Source organism: Aquila chrysaetos, chromosome 18 (genome assembly GCF_900496995.4).
Source record: "Aquila chrysaetos chrysaetos chromosome 18, bAquChr1.4, whole genome shotgun sequence".
Taxonomy (NCBI): Eukaryota; Metazoa; Chordata; class Aves; order Accipitriformes; family Accipitridae; genus Aquila; species Aquila chrysaetos.
Window position 1 is genome coordinate 22,364,161 of NC_044021.1, and position 21,505 is coordinate 22,385,665.

At 40.5% G+C, this 21,505-nt stretch overlaps 2 protein-coding genes across 7 annotated transcripts in view; both read left to right on the forward strand.

Moving 5' to 3' along the window:
- The window catches only part of E2F3 (E2F transcription factor 3), a 43,400-nt gene extending 41,120 nt beyond the window's left edge, over positions 1 to 2,280 (forward strand). For all 4 annotated transcript variants that reach the window (XM_030041994.2, XM_030041995.2, XM_030041997.2 and 1 more), the window contains exon 7: positions 4 to 2,280. In XM_030041994.2, coding sequence (XP_029897854.1) covers positions 4 to 269 — 266 coding nt within the window. In that variant the 3' untranslated portion in view covers positions 270 to 2,280. The remainder of the gene's footprint in view (positions 1 to 3) is intronic.
- A 5,041-nt stretch (positions 2,281 to 7,321) lies between these two features.
- Positions 7,322 to 21,505, forward strand: part of CDKAL1 (CDK5 regulatory subunit associated protein 1 like 1) — a 424,899-nt gene continuing 410,715 nt past the window's right edge. Inside the window, exons 1-4 of one of the 3 annotated variants that reach the window (XM_030041838.1) lie at positions 7,322 to 7,383; positions 9,175 to 9,212; positions 10,826 to 10,992; positions 13,972 to 14,084. In XM_030041838.1, coding sequence (XP_029897698.1) covers positions 10,826 to 10,992; positions 13,972 to 14,084 — 280 coding nt within the window. In that variant the 5' untranslated portion in view covers positions 7,322 to 7,383; positions 9,175 to 9,212. Of the gene's footprint in view, positions 7,449 to 9,174; positions 9,213 to 10,825; positions 10,993 to 13,971; positions 14,085 to 21,505 lie in introns of all 3 variants that reach the window. The other 2 variants (XM_030041837.2, XM_041118316.1) reach the window with 2 other exon arrangements.

Below are 21,505 nucleotides of genomic sequence, written 5' to 3' on the forward strand. Positions count from 1 at the left end.
CAGAAGTGGCTTCTGCTAACTCAGGACAAGGTGACTGCTCAGTAAATATGGCAACAATCTCTCCGTTGGCTTCTCCAGCCAACCTTCTACAGCAGACCGAGGACCAAATTCCCTCAAACTTTGAAGGACCATTTGTGAATTTGCTGCCTCCTCTGCTTCAGGAAGATTATTTGCTGAGCCTTGGGGATGAAGAAGGCATCAGTGACCTCTTTGATGCTTATGATTTAGAGAAGCTTCCTTCATTGGTGGATGAATTTATATACAGCTGATTCTCTTAAATGCTGTCCATATCTAAATCATTTTTTTAATGGAATCAAAAAACCTGCCATCATTCAGAGTTGTCCCCTACTTACTATAAAATAGCATTATTAAATAAACTAGGCTCTTGAACAGTGCTGATATTTTAATTAAATACTCCCTAAAATACTATAAACGGGAAGCGAAGGCTTTTACAGCAAGGCCTTCTCCTTGACCCTGAGCTCCAGCACCTTGTGAGTCAGCAAGTGCAAGCAGGTGACCGTAAATGTTTTGTCTTCACACTCCCCCAGTCTCTGCTTACCGTGACAAGTGGGCTTACGGAGAAGGGCTCAATGAACTGCTTTAGTCCTAAATTACAATTTTATAATAGTATTTCAGGTCGTGCCTTCTGCAGAGAATGCATGTCTCTTGAGTGTCACAACATGGATTGTACCTGCAGTGAACATAAATATGAAGTAATGCAAAAGCGTGAAATGGGATTCTTCAGCTACTTGTGGGAATGTTTAAATTGCTGTCATAATGCTCATTTTGAGCTGTGTATATGTCTCATTATGAGGTCAAATACTTATGTCCTTAAAAGCTTTTAATAAAAAAATACACTGTAAATGTAGTGTATATTGCAAATATTGAAAAGTATAAAGTTCTGCCACTTCTCGTAGTAATCACAGATTTTTAAAAATGCTTGTGTGTGTGTGTGAAAGTAGTTTTTGTTGGTTGTTTTTTTAAACTAGAACGAAGATGCACAGTTCAATTTTACTGCCCCCAGTGTGCATTAGAACTGGTACATAAATTTTTGTGGTACTAAGTGGGGCTTTGTGTTAAGTGCCTACTAGAGATGCACTGTGGGTTTTTCCCTCTATGGAAAACACTTATGCCAAGCTTTGTTTGTTCAATATATCATATTTATCTCAGTGGGTTAGCTTCCTCTGCTTACAGCTTTTTATAATTCTCTTCGCCAGCAAAATGGAACTAATTTTTTTCCAAAGTACATAACTGTAAGTACCACATCAACTGAATTGCATTTATTTTTTGAAGATCTTTGGTAGTATAGTATAGTACCAATATTTATTTTTTGAACGTGAGAGGAATTCTAAGAAGTCTTAAATAATTTTTTTTTTTTTTTTGAGTGTAAAATATGTTGCCATGTTCTGGGCTAAATTAATGTAATGTTGATTAGATGATGCCCATATAATCCTTTTGTTTGCATTACTGTTGTGCTTATCTGACATACTCAGAAAATTAGTACTATTTGTACTGTAGTAGGATATTATGTATGCAGGTTTTCTGGTACCATTGAGTTGCTGCTATGAAAGCTCACACATGAAAAGGCGAGAAGTCACAGTACTAATAAGAGAACTGTATGACTGTGTGAGTTTTGGAATATAACAAATGTATAAAGGGCAACACATAAAGAACTGTTAAACAGTGTTAAGTGTGTGTTTATATGTACAAATGTGTGCATAGATCATTCAGCAGTTGTATTTAAGTTGATAAATGTTCTCAACTCACACTTTAGTTATCTAGCAGTTTTGTACAATAGAATTAATTTGTAAACACTGCCAGAATATTTTCTAGCTGGTTTGTAATTTTTTAAGAGTTTTTTTAGATGTGGATCTGTAAATAAAATTGTAGTATTTAAAGTTTTCGTCTTGTGGAAGAGGAAAGTAAAAGTTGTGTGAGCATGAAGATTTGCGAGACAAAGGGGCACTTTTGCGGGGGAAGAGAAAATGAAGACTAACGCAGACCATCTTTTTTGTACAAATTAAACACTTGTCCCAATGTGTGTGGGCAAAATACTAATCTAATTTAGCTTTGCATTGTATGCTAGTTTAAAAAAAAAACCTCTGTAAAATACTGTAAAAAACAAACAAAAAAACAACAAAAAAAGCTTTTATGGTGAGTTTTGTAAATAGATTTATTAAAGGATGACCTGTTCTCTAGCTGTGATCTTACCACTTCAAATGGATGTAATTTGAATAAATTTTGTATGGTAATGAATCAATAAAAAGGATTTTTTAAAGAGTTTAGATTTGTATATGGCTATGTAAATTCTTCTTACTCTTGGTGCCAATCATGCTGGTTCTTGGAACATAGCTGTTACTATTTTCATTATTAGTGCTCACACTTGTTTGACACCAGGTATGTTTCAATGCCATTTTTTTATTATGTCAACAGTAAGTTCAGCATTTTTTTTTTTTTTTTTTAAGCCAGAGTGAAACAAGAATAAGAGACATGTAAAGAGACATAGGAGGAGATCCAAAGGTTGGAATAACACAAGTTTATTTTTATTTATCCCCCCCATATGAATTATGAACAGACTTCTTTCAAACTTCACAGAAATTGGGTTATTCTAGGATTAAATGACATGAAATAAAGTGTTGAGGATCTGTTTAACCTTCCTACTGATAACTCTCCAGAAGTCTCCTAATAGTAGCTTTGAAAAGAAGGAGTTCTGTTTACTTGAGTCATCTCCAACAGTCTTTTGCACCATACATGCATTTACAAATTTGTACTCCCTTTCTGGTCTTGGTGCTGCACCTTTCTAGATGCATGGCTGTCAGTTACTAAAACAACAACAAAAAAAACCCTGTAAGGATAATAAAACCACAGTAGCATCGTTTGCTTAAATATTACACTTCTGAGCAAGTCCTATGTGTCTCATCATCTTCCCTGCACACAAGGAGAAGGCTACTATTTTATCTCTTTATGTACCTGTCTGTACTCTAACTTCTGCACACAGCAGTACTGAAAGGAAGATTACAGAGAAGATCCTATGTTCTTCCATATTCCCAACAAATAATAAAGGAAGGCTAGAGGACGGTGTTCTCTGTTCTCCCTTTGAAGCAGAGATGACAATAAATGTCCTCCTTCTGTCCTATCTGTCATAGTTCCCTGGCTTGTTCTCAGTTTCTCTGTTCTACAGGTGCCATAAGCACTCTTTTATTCAGCCCTAGAATCTGCTACTGATTGCCAGTTTTCATGTCATTTTCTCTTCTCTCCCTTCTGCTTTCTGTAACTGCTTTGTAAACTTTGGATGTGATGAGTTGCAGGAGAAATAAACCAGCTGGTTAAAATACTTCATTCTGCTCCCCTGAGCTAGCACAGTGCACCTCAACATTATTCAGCGTACAAATATTAGTTTCAGGGAGGTTTTATTGGGGCCTGTATGTGCTGCATTCCTTGGCTGCCAGCAGATTGAAAAGAATTCTGAGAAATCTTTCAAAACTGGCCTGAATGATAGGCAACTACACACTCCTTTACAGCCAGAAGAAGAATTTAAAAAGGAAAAAAAAAGCAGTGTCCCTGCCCTTGAACCTACAGTGAGAACTCATCCACCTACAAATGACAGATACGATCACTTTCTATTCTTTTTTACTTATACCTGAAAGAGTAAATTACAACGCTGTCTTGATGCAGACATGGACATTTTTGTTGTAGAAAGTATGAAAGATATGTAAGGTACTTTTTGTAGCATGAGACATTGCTACGTGTTTAGAAGCACCAAATTTAGCAGTATATGCCATTTTTTTCTCTATGGAACACAGTTAATGCACAATGCCATTAGTGTTCCTGGAGCCAACAATTCTTAAGATTAAGTGAACCAAGAGCCTATATAGCAAAGTCAACAAAGTGATATTAACAAAAGCATAAACAAGTATCATTCATCTCCGCATTTTGCTTTTCTTCCTGAAGCAAGATCTGCCTGGATATTACTCTACAGCTAAGCAAAGATCAGCAGAATGCTTTGCCTTTATTAAGTTTGGGAGTTTCTTTACCCACTTTTTTCTTTCTAAAACTTGGCAGGGAGAAAGTGTCACATCTAACAGAAAAACTGGGTTGCTATCAATTCTGAGTGGTGCTGAATGTTGCTGACAAATGACCAGCCAGATTCTCCTGAATTGCAGGAATAGAGGAAGAAATCTGATTTCTTGTATCTAACTTTAGGACTCTCCATTTTTTTCCTGCATGCCTTACCACTTACTTTTCCACCGAGAACTGCACGTTAGTTATCAGGGAATAATAAGGTTGCCATGTAAAAATTGGGCCCCTACTTCCCCGTCTGTTTCCCTTCCTTAAGAATGTTAGTTCAGATGCTCTAAACCAACTAAGGATGTATCTTCTACTAACCATGAGCTGTAATTGAGGTTTGTATTTTATTCTCCTACTGGTTTTTGTATTTTCCAACTACCTACTCCTGCAAAACCTGTCATGATTTATAACCTAGCCTGAGGCTGGTGTCTTCAAGTCCACCACCCCTGAGGAGTAGGAAGTAAGGTATAAGGCAACTTGGAAAGGACGTATTCTAAAGCTGTTCTTTGGACATTCAAGGAACTGGAGCGTGTATATTGCCAGTCTATAGAAGGCCAGTACTGGGACTTGTACTGCCAGCCGCTGTCTCTGAAGAAGTGGTTTTCCCAGGTAGCTATAAGATAAGCTTTCTTCCTGCGGTCAGGAGGTGGTAGGGAATCACCTGCTTCCCTTGCTCCCTGCTGCACTACCAGCAGTCTGTGTGCAGCTTTATTTGTTATTATGAATATGCTACAAACCAATTTAGATTTGTGAGCTTCAAAAGCACTTGAAGAGTGCCTTCCATGTTGTGGCTACATCCTAAGACTGAATAGGACTGTGCGGGCACAAGGGCTGCTTGATATTATGAATTCTTGGCAGCGGGACAAAGTAAGGACTCTGCCGGATCATGCTGAAACTGATCAGCATGGCCTATTTATGTCACTAGGTATGGGACTCTTGGGTTATTCCTGCCTGGGAGCTGCTCTTGGAGCTCACTGCCTCCCCTTAATGAGTAGTGTTTTGTCAATCTTGGCCATCTGGTGATTTTTGGGTACGTCTCGCAGACTATCTATCTGTGCTTTGCTCTTTCAGTCAACCATAAAACGGCACCGATGTCTGCCCAGTTTTGTTTAACCAGAGAGGTAACGCTTGGCTAGTCAAGATAACTGTGGGGTAGTGCAGTGCAGTGCAGTGCTCCCAAAATAGAGAAGTTTAGACTGATGTGAAATACTTAGAAAACTGAATATGGGAAACTGAAAAGAAAAAGGAAGAAAATCACTAACCTTATCAGGAAGCAGTTAAAATACTGATTGGTAATATATATATGATTACTTACTGACATACTAAGGACTGCTTACACCGTACTACGGAGGAGGATGTCTGAAATAGATTAATGTGACTGCCAATTTTAAAATGTTTTCCTCCACTCTCTTCTGGGCTAAAAATGCTGCAAAAATAATGAATTACACATCACTCAGTGTCTCACTGAGAGTACCTCTGACAAGTACTTGCATGCTTAAACAAAGACCAATCACAAAGGCAAATATATCTTAAGCTGTAACAATGACTCTATCATGAGGCCAGGGTGATATTAATAGTGCTCAGTCCTGCCTAGAATGATTTGTTCTTAAAGACTTATTTAAAGGAAGTGCTTGTTTCTTTCTGTCCCAATTCTCCTCTTCAAATCTCTCCTGTTACTTTGATCTCATCGTTATCCTTCTTTGGCCTGTGAACATCGTCAGATAAGTGTGACATAAAATAAGCACCAGTTTTTAAGAAAAAGGAGAGGGAGGGGAACGTAAAAGTTCATAGGTAAAAGTTGCCAAGTTTTATCTGCTAGCAGACCAATAGGCCTATTATGGAATACGCTCAGGGCTTTCATTCGCTTTCCCTCCAGTTCGAGGGCGACTATAATCCGCTACCTGCAGAATAAAATAATGATTCCAGAGGCTCCTTACTCTAAAGAGAGTAACTTAATGTTCGAAATGCAATTACAGGAAATGGTGATTTTTATACGTCGAAGCTGGCTACCTCAAAATCAAATTAATATGTTAAAGATGCAATATAAATAATCTTTTAGGTTAACTGTGTATATTAAAAACAAAGCAATAATATTATGCTCACCCTCCATAACACTTTGATCAACAAGGAAAGTACACGCTTAACAATCTGTCTGCTTAGAGCACTAGCTTTAGCCATCCAAGTTGAAACAGCCAGACTAATGTCTTCCAACATATTAATTAGAAAAGTTGCTATGAGCCATAAATTGGAGGAAAACAATGCCAGAAACTTTAGCCATCTAATATTAAATATTTTGACCAATGCCTTCCAGACTAAACAGAAAAGTTGCTACTAGCACTGGATTTTGAGGAAATTAACGACTGAACATAAAAAGCGTTGTGGCCATAACAGGAATAAATAGCTCATCATTCCTTTGGATCAGATGCATCAGAATCCAACCGTTTAACGGGAAACGTACTGCCGGACCGAATTCTCCATTAAAATAAAGGAGAATCCCCAAGGATTCGGGGAAGTGGCGCCGAGGACGTGTGCCCCCGGCGCTGAGCAGACGCCCGGGCACCCGTTATTTCCCCTTCGAGCGCAGCCGCGGCCCTCCGCCGGAGGAAATGCCGTTTTCCGACTCGACCGCTTCACCTTCCGTCTCACGGCACCCGACCTTTCCAGCACGGCAGCAGCCGCCGCCCGCCAGTTCCCCGCCGTGCGTGCGGCTCCCGGCTCCTCACAGCCCCAGCGCGGCCTCCGCAGAGCGGCTCGAACGGGGCACCCTCTCCCTTCCGAGGGCGGCGAGGACGGGGACCCCGCAGCCGTTTTCAACCGCCGCCCTCCGAACAGACGACCCCGGATCACCTCCCTCACGGGCTCCGGGCCCCGCCGTCCCCCCCCCCCCCCCGTTTTTACCCGGCAGCGGAGGAAGCGCCGCCGCTCCCCCGTTTCTCTCCTCCCGCCGCCGCTCCCCGCTGAGGGCCGGGGTGGCCCGGCCCAGCGGCCCCGTGAGGAGCACTTAGGGCTCCCGCGGCCCTAGCGCCCGCCGCCCCCCGATAGGCCTCGGCTCTCCTCTTCCCCCACGTACGGCAGTCCACCGGCGAACGGAGCGGGAGCGTCGGCCCGCCTGTCAAACACCTCGGCGTGCAGCCGGCGGGACCGGGCCGCCGGTGAGGACCGGCGGGACCTATCCCGCCGCTCCCGGCCCGCCGGCAGTGCCCGGCGCACTATTTTGTCCGCTGCCGGCCGCCGTCGCGGCGCTGCTGCGCGCGCGGGGGCCTGAGGCGGGGCGCTGCGCGGCGGCCGTGATGGCGGAGCCCAGCTGAGGCGGCGGTGAGTGTCGGGGCTCGCCGTTGAGCTTCCCCGCCCTCCCCTCCTTCCCCTGCCCGGTTGTGACGGTAATGGCCGCGTCCGTCCCCCTGTGGGGCTTCCCCGGGGCTCCGCGTTAAAGCCGGGAGGGGGAGGTGGCGCCTTTCTGGCGGGAATCTCCAGAGGAGAGTTGGCGGCCGGGTCGCTGCTCGGGTGCCGTCAGCGGGGCGGGAGCCCGGTGAGGGACCGAGCCCAGCCGGGTTCCGGGGCGTCCCTGCTCCAGGCCGGGCTGCCGCTTGCCCGCGGGCACCGAACGAGCTTGCCCTGGGGCGAGCCGGGCTGGGCGGTGGGTCGGTCCGGTTTTATATTAACGCTACGGTTTTCTTCTGCTCCGTGTGAGCCCGGGGATAAAAGCCCGGGGCTTTACCGGAGACACCTGTTGGTAAACAGAGGAAAGAGCGGTCCTCTTCCACCTGGGTGGAAGTTTTCTCTGTGGAAAGAAGGATTTACTCCCTCGGTATGCGCGAGAGGATCAAGGAGGGGTGGCTGAAATAGACAGGGGCAAGGGAAGTTTTGTTTCTGTCAAGACGTTAAAGACACTGTTACTGTTTTTTGTTTGCTAACGTTCATTTTTTAAAGGGAAAGGTAAAGTTCTGCAGGTACAACTTGACAGCATAAGAATACGTTAGCTTCTAATTTTATTATTGTCTCTTATTTCGGTCAATCTGTCAGAGTAGCTGCAGAAATCTGTTTATTTGCTTCTGAAGATGGGATGTCATGGATGCATATGGAACTAGTGCAGATATCAAGTAATCTGTTCTAAAAAAACTTTACTGTGTAATTTTAAAAAAAAGTTGTGAATGTTTTAAGCTAGAATTTACCCTTAATGTCTTTCGCTGCTTTCATTCCAAATTTTAAACTCCTGATTGAAGACAGAAATTTGGAGGAGGTCTGAAATAACTTAAATACACCAGATTTTGACAAAAAAACCCACCCTATAAAAGAAGGACAAGAAGATTAGTGCCTCTGCTCAAGGAAGGACAGGGAAAATGTGGTTACCGTTCCACCTTGTCAGCCAGTCATCATGTGTTCCCAGCATTAACAAGGTGTCCTGGTTTCAGCTGCGATAGAGTTAATTTTCATCCTAGTAGCCGGTACAGTGCTGTGGTTTGGATTTAGTGTGAGAAGAAAGTTGGTAACACACTGATGTTTTAGTTGTTGCTAAGTAGCGCTTACCCTAGGTTAAGGATTTTTCAGTTTCCCATGCTCTGCCACCAAGCAGGTGCACAAGAAGCTGGGAGGGTGCACGGCCAGGACAGCTGACCCGAACTAGCCAAAGGGATATTCCATACCATGGAACGTCATGCTTGGTATATAAACTGGGGGAAGTTGGCCAGGAGGGGCTGATCGCTGCTCGGGCATCAGTCAGCAGCTGGTGAGCGATTGCACTGTGCATCGCTTGTCTTTTCTTGGGTCTAATTTCTCTCTCTTTGTTATATTCCTTTTCATTACAATTATTGTTATTATTATATTTTATTTTATTTCAATTATTAAACTGTTCTTAACCCACGAGTTTTACTTTTTTTCTGATTCTCCTCCCCATCCCACTGGGCGAGGGGGAGGAGTGAGCAAGTGGCTGTGTGGTGCTTAGTTGCCAGCTGGTGTTAAACCATGACATGAGGTCAAACTGAGCAAGAAACATATTTCTGCAAAGGGAGGATGAATGCTTGTTGAACAATAACATGAACTCGTGTTTTCTGTCTGCTAGTTCTGCTTGTTCATGCTATGTCTTTTTTTCTTTTTTTTTTTCCCCAGGATTATTATCCAGGAGGATTTAGACCTTCCTTAAAAAGGTAAGAAATTTATTTTGGCTGTATTCTTTCTTTTGTGGGCCACTGAAATAAACTACAGCTTATTTGTTTTGCCAGCTACAACAAATCAAAACCTTTTTTTCCTTCCCTGTATTGAGTTGATAACTTTACCTATTTGTACATGCTTTTGGTGTTATAAAGCAGTGTAAGGGATGTCGTTTCCACTCCAATGTTTTTTATTGCTAGATACTTCACAGCTTTTTATGTTTGTTCCTCCTTTGCTGCATTTTTTAATAGATTCTGGGATTTTTGATCTAGAAGAATGCTAAGTGCTTAAATATCTTCATCAGATGCATCCTCTTTGTGACATCATTATATTCCTTTTTAAGCTTAAATGCAGATGTGTAATGGTTCAGGTAATATGAAGTTTTTTATTCTGAAGTATATTTTGCAAAGTTGAAGGACCTCATACTGGGAAAATGCACAGCTGTTTAATTTCTTACGTTCTTGAATAATACAATTGCAACATCTGAAAGTATTTTGTACGCCAGTAGCCTGTATTTTCTGTTCCTGAAATCTTTTTTTAAAGAAATTAAAGCCTTGTTTGTTTTGTTTCACTGTCAGTTAGGAAAGTGTTGTATTTTCCCTGTAAACTCTGTGAAATGCCCTTGTGTGGTTTCCTTAGTCAACTGTTGAGACATGTCTGAAACCAAGTTTCCAGCAGTAAATCAGACTTTATTCTGAATAAGAATTACACACAGCACAGTGTGAGGCATGCAATTAATGCAGTAGATTTTTTTTTTTATAGGTTCCTTTAGCAAATAGTTTGTTTTTTTTTTACTTTCCTGAAAACGGACCTGGATCTTGAGATCTGGGAGATACATATGCATATATATTTACTTTCTTGTGGAAAATATAATGAGATTTTAATGATCTTCTAGTATATTATACGAGCCAGATGATAATCTAGCTATTTTATATTAGCTAGGTATAGTTGCTTAACATCTTGAACCTGAGGACAGGAATTTTTATTTTGCTGTCCTGATGAATGAAATAATTCAAATGAAAGGCCTGTGGGATCAGCAATACTAGGAATGGTTTGGTTTGTTTTCAAAAGGACTAGGAAGACATTGACATACTCTGCACCTGTTTTCAGCACACAGATAAAAGAGTCAGAACAGCCTCTGAAGGAGGCACTTGAATGCTGTATCTTTCATTCTTTGCCTGCGATGTGAATGGAGGCATATCTGTCATGTAATGTGAACTCGTTGTTTCACTATGATGCCTGACGTGATTAAGAATACTTGTATCTTGGGTATGTCATGTCAGAGCAGCAGCAGGGTTTTTGAATTAGAAAATGACAAGGTACAGATTAATTAAAAAAAAAAAAAAACCAAACAAAAAACCCCCAACTGTATGGTCTGTGGCTTTCTCCTTGCTTGTGTTTGAGATCTTAGGGGAAGAGGGCATCAGGAGGTATCTCTGGATAGTTGATTGTTTTAATGTGCTCAGTATCCCTTGTATGTATGATATATTGCAGGTGTATGTAGAAATACATCTGTCTTTTCTTTATGAGAATATATGCAGTAGATACTAGGTCTTGGTTTTGTACTCAAATGCTTGCTAATACCAGTCTTCTCTAATGCTTCTTGAAGATGCCTGCTGCCTGTGATTCAGTGCTTGAAGATATTGAAGATATTGTGTCAGCAGAAGACTTGAAGCCACATGATCGGCAGTTTGTAAGAAAGAATGTTTTTCCCAAAGTGCGAAAACGCCATTCACAAAAGAATATTCAGACAGATGATGATCCCCCAAGTGACAGGTAAATTCTTCCATCAACCCCATCTTGTTGCTTTTCTCATATCTTGTGCGCACTGTCAGCTTCTAAAAATAAGGTGGAAGTTCTCATGATCTCATAATGTAAAATGTGAATACAAAGTAAAAATGAGTAAAATAGTGTTTAGAAAATGTAGCGATAATGAATAATAAATCCTAAGCAAATGTCTTGTCCTAGACAAATTTTCTGTAGAAATCAGTTATGACTGAGGTACTGATTAATGGAGTAATGAGACTGGAAAAATGATTCTTATTACTCAAGTTTTTCTGTGTAAAACATTTCTGAAAAAATTGTCTGCTTCACCTTATTTACCTAAAGAGAAGCTGAGCTCTTCAAAATGCATTCCTGGAGTAGCCTTTTGACATCTGGAATGAGAAATATAAACAAAATTCTGAGAGTCACAGAAGGGTTGAGGTTGGCAGGGACCTCTGGAGATCATCTTGTCCAAACCCCCTGCTCAAGCAGGGCCCCCTAGACCCAGTTGGCCAGGACTGTGCCTAGACAGTTTCTGAATATCTCTGAAGAGGGAGATTCCACAACCTTTCTGGGCAAGCTGTGCCAGTGTTTGGTCACCCTCACAGTGAAAAAGTGTTTCCTGATGTTCAGAGGGAACCTCCTGTGTTACAGTGTGTGCCCACTGCCTCTGGTCCTGTCACTGGGCACCACTGAAAAGAGCCTGGCTCCGTCCTCTTTGCACCCTCCCTTCAGGTATTTATATACATTGATGAGATCCCCCTCTGGTGCCTTCTCTTCTCCAGGCTGAACAGCCCCAGCTCTCTCAGCCTCTCCACTCATGAGAGATGCTCCAGTCCTTTAATCATCTTCATGGCCCTTTGTTGGACTGTCTCCATTATGTCCATATCTCTCCTGTGGGTACATCCCATCAGGGCCTAGGGACTTAGCTATGTCCAGTTTGCTGAAGTATTCCCTGACCTGATCCTCTTCCACCAAGGGTATATCTTCTGTCCTTCAGTTTTTCCACCTGGTTTAGGGAACCTGGGAATTCCAAAGACTGTAGTTTTTATGTGTACATCCTGCCAGTGATATAGGGAAACGTCTTTTGAACTTACTGTTTTATTTCAGTGGAAATAGTATGCAGTAACTACAGAACGTACCTTTGCATTTTTCCTTCTTGTGACTCCCATAAGAACAAAATCAACTTTCTGCTGCAGTGGAATTGATTAAAGTATAGGTGAACTCAGTTATTGATTCTAGTTTCTACTGCAGTTCAGACATCTGGATTTTGTCCCCCCCACTCCCCCAATTAAGTTCAAGCTGGTGGATAAAATTTCCCCCCATTATAAAGACGAAAATAAAGTATGTCTGGAATGCACAGGAAATTCAGTTTTGGTTTTTCATTAGTGTTCAGAACAGATTTTATAAGCATAACAATGCAGCTTTATGTGAAGCCCCATAAAGGTGCATTGACCCCATTCTGCCAGGAGTGTATGTACAGCTGAACTGGTGGTCTATAGATACTTCACACTAGCACTCCATTCTCCTAACTATTCGGGTGTTACGAATTACCTAACAGGCTGTATTTTAGTGTTTTTGACTCAAGAAAGCACATTCAATGTATGTTGTTTAGACTTTAGGAAGTCAAAATACATTGTACCTGTGTGACATGTTACGCATGTCTACTTAATGATTATTAATCTTCCATCAACAATTTTCTCATTCTAGCTAGGGGAAGTATCTTTAAAAAAAGAAGCATGGGGGGAGAAAAAAAAAAGATGTGGGCAGGGCAGAGGATTGTATTCCAGGAAGTATGTTATTGTTCTACTGGCATCTTTAGCTCATTAGCACAGTTATTCCAGGAGTTTCAATGAGAGCTTCTTGCAGAATTTTTTGTTGCTTCCTAAACCATTGTTTGTGTTAGCTCATGGGTACATCTGCCATGCTGCTTCTGTAGCCCAGAAAGGTTGGGATATGAGCTTTCAGATGTTAGCATGGCTGGTGGCAGGCTTAAGTTAAGACTTTATAAAGATGGCTTGTGTGGAGGGAACTACAATCAATGGGTGCCATAATGTCAAAAGGTTGCAGTTTAGCTGTGACAGTTTGTTTGCTGATGGCCTAATTTCAGTGCAGTCAGTTGAAGGTCACTTGTTAAATGATATGATAATTTTCAGAAAGTTAGTTGTTTTGTTTGTGTTTTTTTTTAACATAACTGCAGTGTACTGAATCTCTTCTTATCCTACAGCTCTTGTACCTTTTCCATTCTAAAACTCTTTTCTTGCCACTTGTGGTGGGTTGACCCTGGCCAACAACTGGGCAGCCGCCCAGCCACTTGCTCACCCCTCCTCCCAGTAGGTTTGGAGAGAGAACTGGAAGAGCAAAAGCGAGAAAACTTGTGGGTTGAGATGAAGACAGTTGAAGGGAAGGGAAGAGTAGGGGAAAAACCCCAAGTGATGCAAAAGCAATTGCTCACCACCTCCCACAAGCAGACTGGTGCCCAAGCAGTCTCAGAACGATGGCTAGTTTGGAAAGACCAAACCCCCAGTTTTTATTGCTGAGCACGATATCATCTGGTATGGATTGCCCTTTTGGCCAATTTGGGTCAGCTATTCTGTCCATGTTCCCTCCCAACCTGTTGTCCATCTCCAGACTGCTTGTGGTGGGGTGTATCACAGTGGGGAAACAGAAGGTTTTGATGCTGTGCAAGCACTGTTCAACAATAGTTAAAACACAGGTGTGTTATCAACACTGTTTTAGTCACAAATACAAAACATAGCACCATATGGGTTGCTGTGGAGAAAGTTAACTCTGTCCCAGCCAGACCTAATACCCACTACACTAAAATTACATAATTATGATGTTTTTTCCCCAGCTGTTTTGGAGTTGTTACTGTTTGTGTTGCTTATTTTATATTTGGAGAATTACAATTAATTGAGTCTGTTCAGTGGGCTTAAAGGGGGAGCTTGTTCATCTTTTAACTTGCCTTTTTCCTTCCTTTTTACTTAACAGCATTATTCCTGGTGCTCAGAAAATCTGGATTCGTACATGGGGATGTTCTCACAATAATTCGGATGGTGAATATATGGCTGGACAACTGGCTGCATATGGATACAAAATTACAGGTAACAATATCAGACAAGTTGCATAATTCAGGTTTTTGGGGGTGAATGTTCAGAGCTGTCAAGCTGTAATCAAATGTTTTTAGTCTTAACTACACTTTTTGAAATCCCGCTTTGATCTCCTTCTGATTTGAAGGTGAGGAGGTAAAGTGTTTTCATGGCATTAAGCAGAATGATTACAAGATGAGTGCTTTCAGAATGGTTAGGTTTTCCTGACAGGGTAGCCATCTAGTAGATGTCATACAGTGCCTTTTGTGGGCGTTTTGCTTGCTAAACTTAATTGAAAAGTTTTCATAAGAGTGGAAGGGAAAGATACTAATTTTGGGGCAGAATCTAGCTGGTTGTCTGGTTGTAGTTGGTGGAACCCAAGTGAGAGAGAGAGGAAGGAAGTGCTATGTGTGTGTTTGCTGCTGGAGCAGAGGTGAACTAATCTGTGTGAATCATCCTTTGTTTCAGGAGGGATGAACAGTATGATGGAGGTGGGATGATATAGGATTGTATCTTGTACATTCAAAAGAGCTAAAAATACTATTTCTCCTTTCCTTCCACATACTTTAAAACACTCCTTGTCATCTTGTTCTGCTTCCCCAACCCTAAAAAAAAATATGTAAATTTATGGTTGTGCTAGCCACATTTCATCTCCTTAATGCAAAATGTGTTGAAAGAAAAGCTGTAGAAAGCTGAGAACATGGATGCCATGTTTCAATGGAGAATTATTATCTGAATACTTTTGTGTAGCTTATGACTAGTCAAAAATTTAGATTTTATTAATTGAAGTTGTGGTCTGTCTTGCATTTAAACTTGCATCCTGCTTGTACTGAAAGACTGCAAAGTTGTCTTTCCTGACATTTTGCTAAAAGTATTTTATTCCTGATTTCACAAAATGCTTGGGTTTTTTCTTGAACATCTGGTGATACCATTAAACAGTTACATCTCATTTTCCTTTTTTGCAGTTTATGTTTCTGTATTTATCTAAGTAGAAACTGGATACTGAATCATTCAAGTGTTGAACTATTTTAGGGAACCCAGGTGATTCTTTAATTGGTAGTGCAACTCTGGAGTAGGCATGCTTTTTTTTCCACAGACAAGTGGAATGGTGGTCCAAAAAGCCTTATTTGTGACAGCTGTTTGTATAAGACTAGAAATGAGTTCTCATTTTGCCTTGTTATGGCTTTCTTAAATTTAACTTCCCTTTACCTTAATTTCTCTATATGCAGTGTTCCAGAAGCAACTTCTGGCTTGTCAAGATTCGTGTGGCTGTCCTGTCTTTTTGGAATTTTATTGGGAGAAATGTGGGAAAGATGGAGTGGAGCAAAAGAAGGAACTACCTAAAATTTGATACCTTCTCTTTTTAGAAAATTAAGTGTTCATAACTTTAGAATAGAAATGAAGTCTACAGCTAGAATCTGAAACTGAGAACTAGAAACAGAATAAAAGTTGCAGTAGCTGGGACAGGAATACCTACAGAGTAATTTTGGTAATTGTGTATGAAATTGACTGCTAGTTTCTGGTAATTATTAAATCGATATCTTGATTTAGTTTATTTGTGTGTATGTATATACATATATAATATCAAAGAAACAAACAAAAAAACCCCAGTGCTGAGGTGGTAGGCAGAAATTATCCAGTGCAGTTTCTTCTTTGTGAAATTAGGTAACTTCTTTTTAAGCTGATATATTTAAGGGCCTCTGGAAATCTCATTTTTTTTCAACAGAACAAAAATATTGGCTATAAATTCTGGCTAAAGTAAATTTTTACAAATTCATCTATTGAATGTTCTCCTTTACAGGCTGTTAATGAAGCTGGAGCTGAGTGCAAGTATTGCAAGTATGGTAGCTGTATGTGAGAATATGAGGTGGTGAAGAGGGCAACTGCCTTTCTGCTCAATACAGTGATGCTTCTGGCCAAAAGTGCATATGAAAGTGCTCTACTGCTGCTTGGATTGCTGCTAATGTCTCTCAGGGTTTCACACTGGGACTGATCTATTTAATGTCTTTAATGGACTTGGAAGACAGGGTGTAATGTACCTTCAGCAAGTTTGTAGACTATGCCAAACTGGGGGAAGTGGTTGATAGGCTGGAAACCAGTGCTGTGATTCAGAGGGACCTTAATAAACTAGAAAAAGGGCTAACGGAAACCATGTGACATTTAGCAAAGGCAAATGCAAAATCCTAGGGTTGGCATAACGCCAGCTAGTGGTAAAGGTGGGGGTGGACAGACTGACTAGAAAGCAGCTTTGCAGACAAATATTTTGGGATTGAGATAGACAAGAATTGAATATGAGTCAGCAATGTACTCTTGTAGCAAAAAAAAGGCAAACTGCATCCTGGGCTGTTAGCAAGAATGTAGCTAGCAGGTCTGCGAAAGTGATTCTTCAGCTCTGCGTGGTAGTTGTGAGACAGCGTTTGGAGCGCTGTGTCGCCTGATCCAGCTGGGGCCCAGTTTTGGGCTCCCCAGGAAAAGAGGGAGGTTGATGTAGTGGAGTGAGTCCAGTGGAGGACCACCAAGATGGTTTGGGAGCACATGATGCATGAGGAGAGTCTGGGAAGACTGGGTTTATTCAGCCTTGAGAAGAGAAGGCTCATAGAAGATCCTAGTTGCAGACAGCAATACCCAGTAGGAGGGTACAGAGAAAATGGAGTCAAATCGCTTGTCAAAGGTGTGCAGTGAGACAAAAGACAACAGTCTTGCTCTTGAAAAAGTGGCAGTTAAGATTTTTAGCATCTGGTGCATAACTTACTGCTCATGCTGTCCATCTTTCCGTAGAGGAAATGCCAATATAGAAAGTTTCCCAACATTTCTCGAGTGTCTTTCATCAATCCCTTTTAAAGAAAGCATGTGGGGGTTTTTTCTTATAGTAACTCATCTGGGAAGTTCAAATAGAATGTCAAGAAGGGATTTAATCTCTTTTTGTCCTATACAGTGAAGTAGTTACTCAGTAATAGTATTGCTTAACACAATCCAAATTTCAAACATTTCTTGAAATTAAACTTAATATTGTTTACTATGCAAAAAATAACAAAAAAATGTTTTGCAAGACCTATTTTCTAAATCAATGCCTCTCTCTGTTGCTAGAATTTGTTAGCTTAATGTAAAACTGTTATAAACTTCAGGAAAAGATAGAAGTATTCACTAAAGTGAAAGATTATCTGTTGTCACAGTGCCTTGGACAGCTATTACTTAAGTGTTTTGATTAGCTTGTTTCCTATGTATTCCTAAGCTTTTAAGTCAACAACACTTATTGAAGAGATGCTGGAATAAAATTCTGGTTCTAGAAGATAAAATGTGAGCTTTACTTGCAGTTATTGCTCCATTGTAAGGGAAATGGTGAAGCACTGTTTCTAGTGTCTTCTATCTAATTGCAAGATTGAAAAAAAAAAAAAACCCAACAGAAGGAAGAAAAGCAGCATCAGGCAGACTTTTATTGCTAACTAGAAGCTGTAACAATGCAACCTTCCTTTTAAGTTGACTTAGCTGAAACTGAACATTGATATAATGAATGTCTTCTAATTATAGAAATAAATTTTTATGACTTGTTGCAAAAATCCTAATACTATTCCTTATCCCTGTTTATTGCATGGATTCTACCCTGTTCTTGATTTGAACTCTCTTCAGGAGATGCAGAAATCTTTTTCTTTTTTTGTCTCTTTTTTTTTTTTTTTTTTTCCTTGTCTTTCATCTGTTTAAAAAAATGTTCTTTCTGTACAAGCACCCTTTGCTTTCAGGAATGGCTATATCCAAAGGTGAAAATGGAGGGCTGTGCTACAGTTCTTCAGAGCAAAGACTACCTCTGTCTGGGGAGAGAGCACAGTGTGAATCGGCAATACACAGATATTGCAATAACAGCAATGCTTAATAAATATCAGGAACTGCATCAGCTTAAAAAAAGGCAAAGGGAAACCAACAGAAGAGGTGAACCTGTTTTTGTATCTGCTTTTACAATGTGAAGGTAGGCGGTATTCTGAACTGATCTTGCATACCATCCTATGGGAACACAAAGCTCCTTTGTTAGTCTGAGCCACACAGAAATGTGTGGACCAGCTGCTATCAGTGTAGGGCTGTACCATGGTACTTGTTCATGTTCTGAAAACAGTATAGCTGATGGTGGCTTTACTGGTTCTGAAGCTGGTTTTCCTTTCTTGGGAGCATGACTCGCTGTATAATTTAAATATGCCTGCAGATCTACTAGAGTGCTCCCTTTGAGATATACCCTGGAGGAAGAAACTCTCATGGTACAGACAAGTAATGCCTACTGTGAAAAAGAGGATGTGGGCGAGCTGGGAGCTCTCAAATACTGGGAGCCGGATGTTTGTTTGGGAAGGGAATTCAGTATGTGTGCCACTTAACAGTACTTTCTCTCTGAAAAATAAAACTGAACATGTATAGTCAGACAGAAGGAATTGCCTTCTGAAGTGGGTAGTTGTATTAGCATTTGTGGCATCTATAGGTTTCTGGTTCTGTGGAATGAATGGGTTTTGGCCCAGCCTTCTTGAATGCATTTTGATGGATCAAGCAATTAGGTATGCTTGTTATTTTGTGATAAGTGCTTTTGGCTTGAGGATATTCAGGTCCAAAGCATTCTCTTCTCAGTCATTGTAAAACATGTTGGGAGGGGGAAAGACATTACTAATGACTTAAAAATACCAGAAGAATGAACAGCAACTTTTCCTTTTATGAAGAGGAAGCAAAAACTGTTATTAAATGTTCAGCAAAGCTAAACCAGTAACAGCTTATCAACACTACACTTTTTTTAAAATTTAGAAATAAATTGCTAGTATGGAACTCTTTCCTCCTGTAGCTTGGGATTCCAGAAGCAAAAAAGGGGTGAAGTTGTTTTGTTGCTAATTCAGTGGGCTTGGCTTTGATTTAGCACATAGAAACTAGGTTATATTATAGAACCTTAGGTTTACTTGTGCAATTTTAGAGTAGTCTTTGTTCAGGCATCCTTTTTACTGCCTCGTGCAATTTTTCAGCAAGTTTGTTGGATGGAAAGATGCTGTATTTTTCATGGGTTCCTTCCTGTGCCTCTTGAAGAGCTCACTCTGTTACTGTGATTATGGTATTTGTTGGCAGGACATGTGTCAGATTTCCCCATTCCTATTGAAGCTTAATGTTTATAGTCCATGTTATATGCCTTACAACTCTGAAATTCACTGTGCAGAGAATTTATGTAGTTCTCTAAAGCAAATCTCAAATAATATTTTTGGAATGCTGTTAAAGAAATTCTGGTTTTTATTGCCTCTTGTACTTGTTAATTTTCTAAACACTTCTCAGTCTTGTGTACCAGGGGATATAGCTGAGGTATCCTTAAGATTGTCCCATCTGCTCAAACAGCAAATTTGAGTAGAAGAAAGAAGGAAAAGACAAGGAAGAACAAATGCTCTGATCTACTTAAGACTTCATGTTGAAAAGATAGATGTAAAAGGAAACATACTTAGTCTGCTGTTGAAAAAGCAGATGAGGTGCTACAAACTAATACAGACTTTGGCGTTCAAAGGCATTGCCTAGTGTTCATAGTGTTGCATAAACCGTGCTTCCTTACACTTTGGCCGTCCCCATACAGATACAGCAAAGCATGCTGCAGCATCCATTTTATTCATCCAAGTGGAAAATAAAGAAAAATGATGAAAACAGGTATTGACTTATGATTTGTGAATCACAATTCAAAATCTGGTGCTTTAAGTGTTGTTTTAAAAGTACTTTTGTACTGCACAATAAAATTTTAATAATTTTAGATTTTGATTTAGTTTGTTGTCCTAAAGTAGAGAGCTCTCAAACAGATTACTGTATTCCTTACATTTGTTAACTTAAAATAAGCTCTCTGCAGCCTATATAGTGGTTGATGAAGTATTTTGACTAAGGTTTCTGCTGTTTTCCGGTGTATGCTTTTAGTTGCTCAGAATCAGCAGTTGGTCTTTCTGTTTTTCTCCACCCTGCTGCTGATAATGCTTCACTGTTGCTTCATAAGTATCATGTAAAACAAATGGTAGTGATTACTGTGTAATTTTGGGGTGCTGTGAGCCATCCTCATTGTGAGGTATTTTTAGTATTTTTTTTTTTTTGAGCTAAAAGACAAATCTTTATTAGCTGCTCATTAAGTGCTTGATATTTAGCCTTATCAATCAGAGAATTCAAGTTTAGTCTTTGCTTTTAGATTTGTACTTTTCAAATGGTTGTGATTGCAGTGCCAATTTAGAAAAAAGATACTTTACCACCTTTTTTCTTGGGGGGGAGGTTTAAATATACAAAATAACCCAAACTACTTTTCTGGTGATGAGAAGTGTTTCTGTTTTCTGTGACAGCACTGCAGTCATGAAACTGTCATTCTCTGTGAAGCAGCTGAGCAATGGAGAAAAGTGAACCGAGGTGTAAATCCTGTGGTGTTTTGTACCCTTGCTGAAGAATTCCCCCGTTGTCTGTAATTTGTAGAAGCACAATCCTGTATGATTTTTGCATTGCATGATAACCTTACACACCTGCATAACTACTCCTGCAACAGATGTAATTTTCAGATTCAGACTGATTGATAATCTGGTCGTAAGAGCTTTTGGTTCTTGATACTGAGAGAGGCAGTAAAGTAATTTATTTCTGTGCCTGTTGTTAAAGCGGGGTAATTGCCTTAACAGTTCCAGCGATATGGTCTCCTGGTTTCAGAAGGTCTAAGTTGCTCCTTGTCACAAGTTTGCTTTGTGTTTTGGTTCTTGGTGCTCTGGCCTGAAAACCCTGCTCTGTCATGCACAGTTAGTATGTGAATGCTTGGTATGTAGGTGTGGTGGGTTTTAAGTTTAGTCTCATTCTTTCACTGCTGCTGAAATGATTGTTATAGTTGGGCATATCGAGAGCCATCTTCCAAGGAGATACAAGAGCTTGTCCTCTGTTTAGAATCTGAAACTTTTGTGGTGAGATGGTTAAGAGGATGAGGAGAGAGGGTGTGAAATGGGGACACAGAGGAAAAATGAAAGGTGATATACATGGGATGGAACAGATGGGATTGCACAAATGTAGAACATCAAGATATCACAGTTCTTTGGGAGGTATACGGGTATCCCAGTGCAGCCTGAAGTGTCCTGTAAGGCAATGAGTGGGATGATGGGTCTGGATATTGTTGGGGTGCTTTCTTGCAGTATAGAGTTAATACAACATCACACTGTGACTCATGTGCAGCAGTGTGTGTTCCCCAGGTATCTGTAAATTAATGTATAATTATGGTTTTGGCAGCTGTGTATTACTGTATTATACTGTTCCCGTGTTCCCTGTAAAACTAATTAGTCCGTGTGTGGCTAGGGTTCTGTTACTTGCCACCTCTGACTTCTAGCACAGTGCAAGATATACGGCCTCTTTGCGGTGAGTTTTTCCTACCTCGGCTTCCTCAGCATCAACTTCTTGTTCCCATTAGGCAACTTTCTCTTAAGTGGAGTACCTAG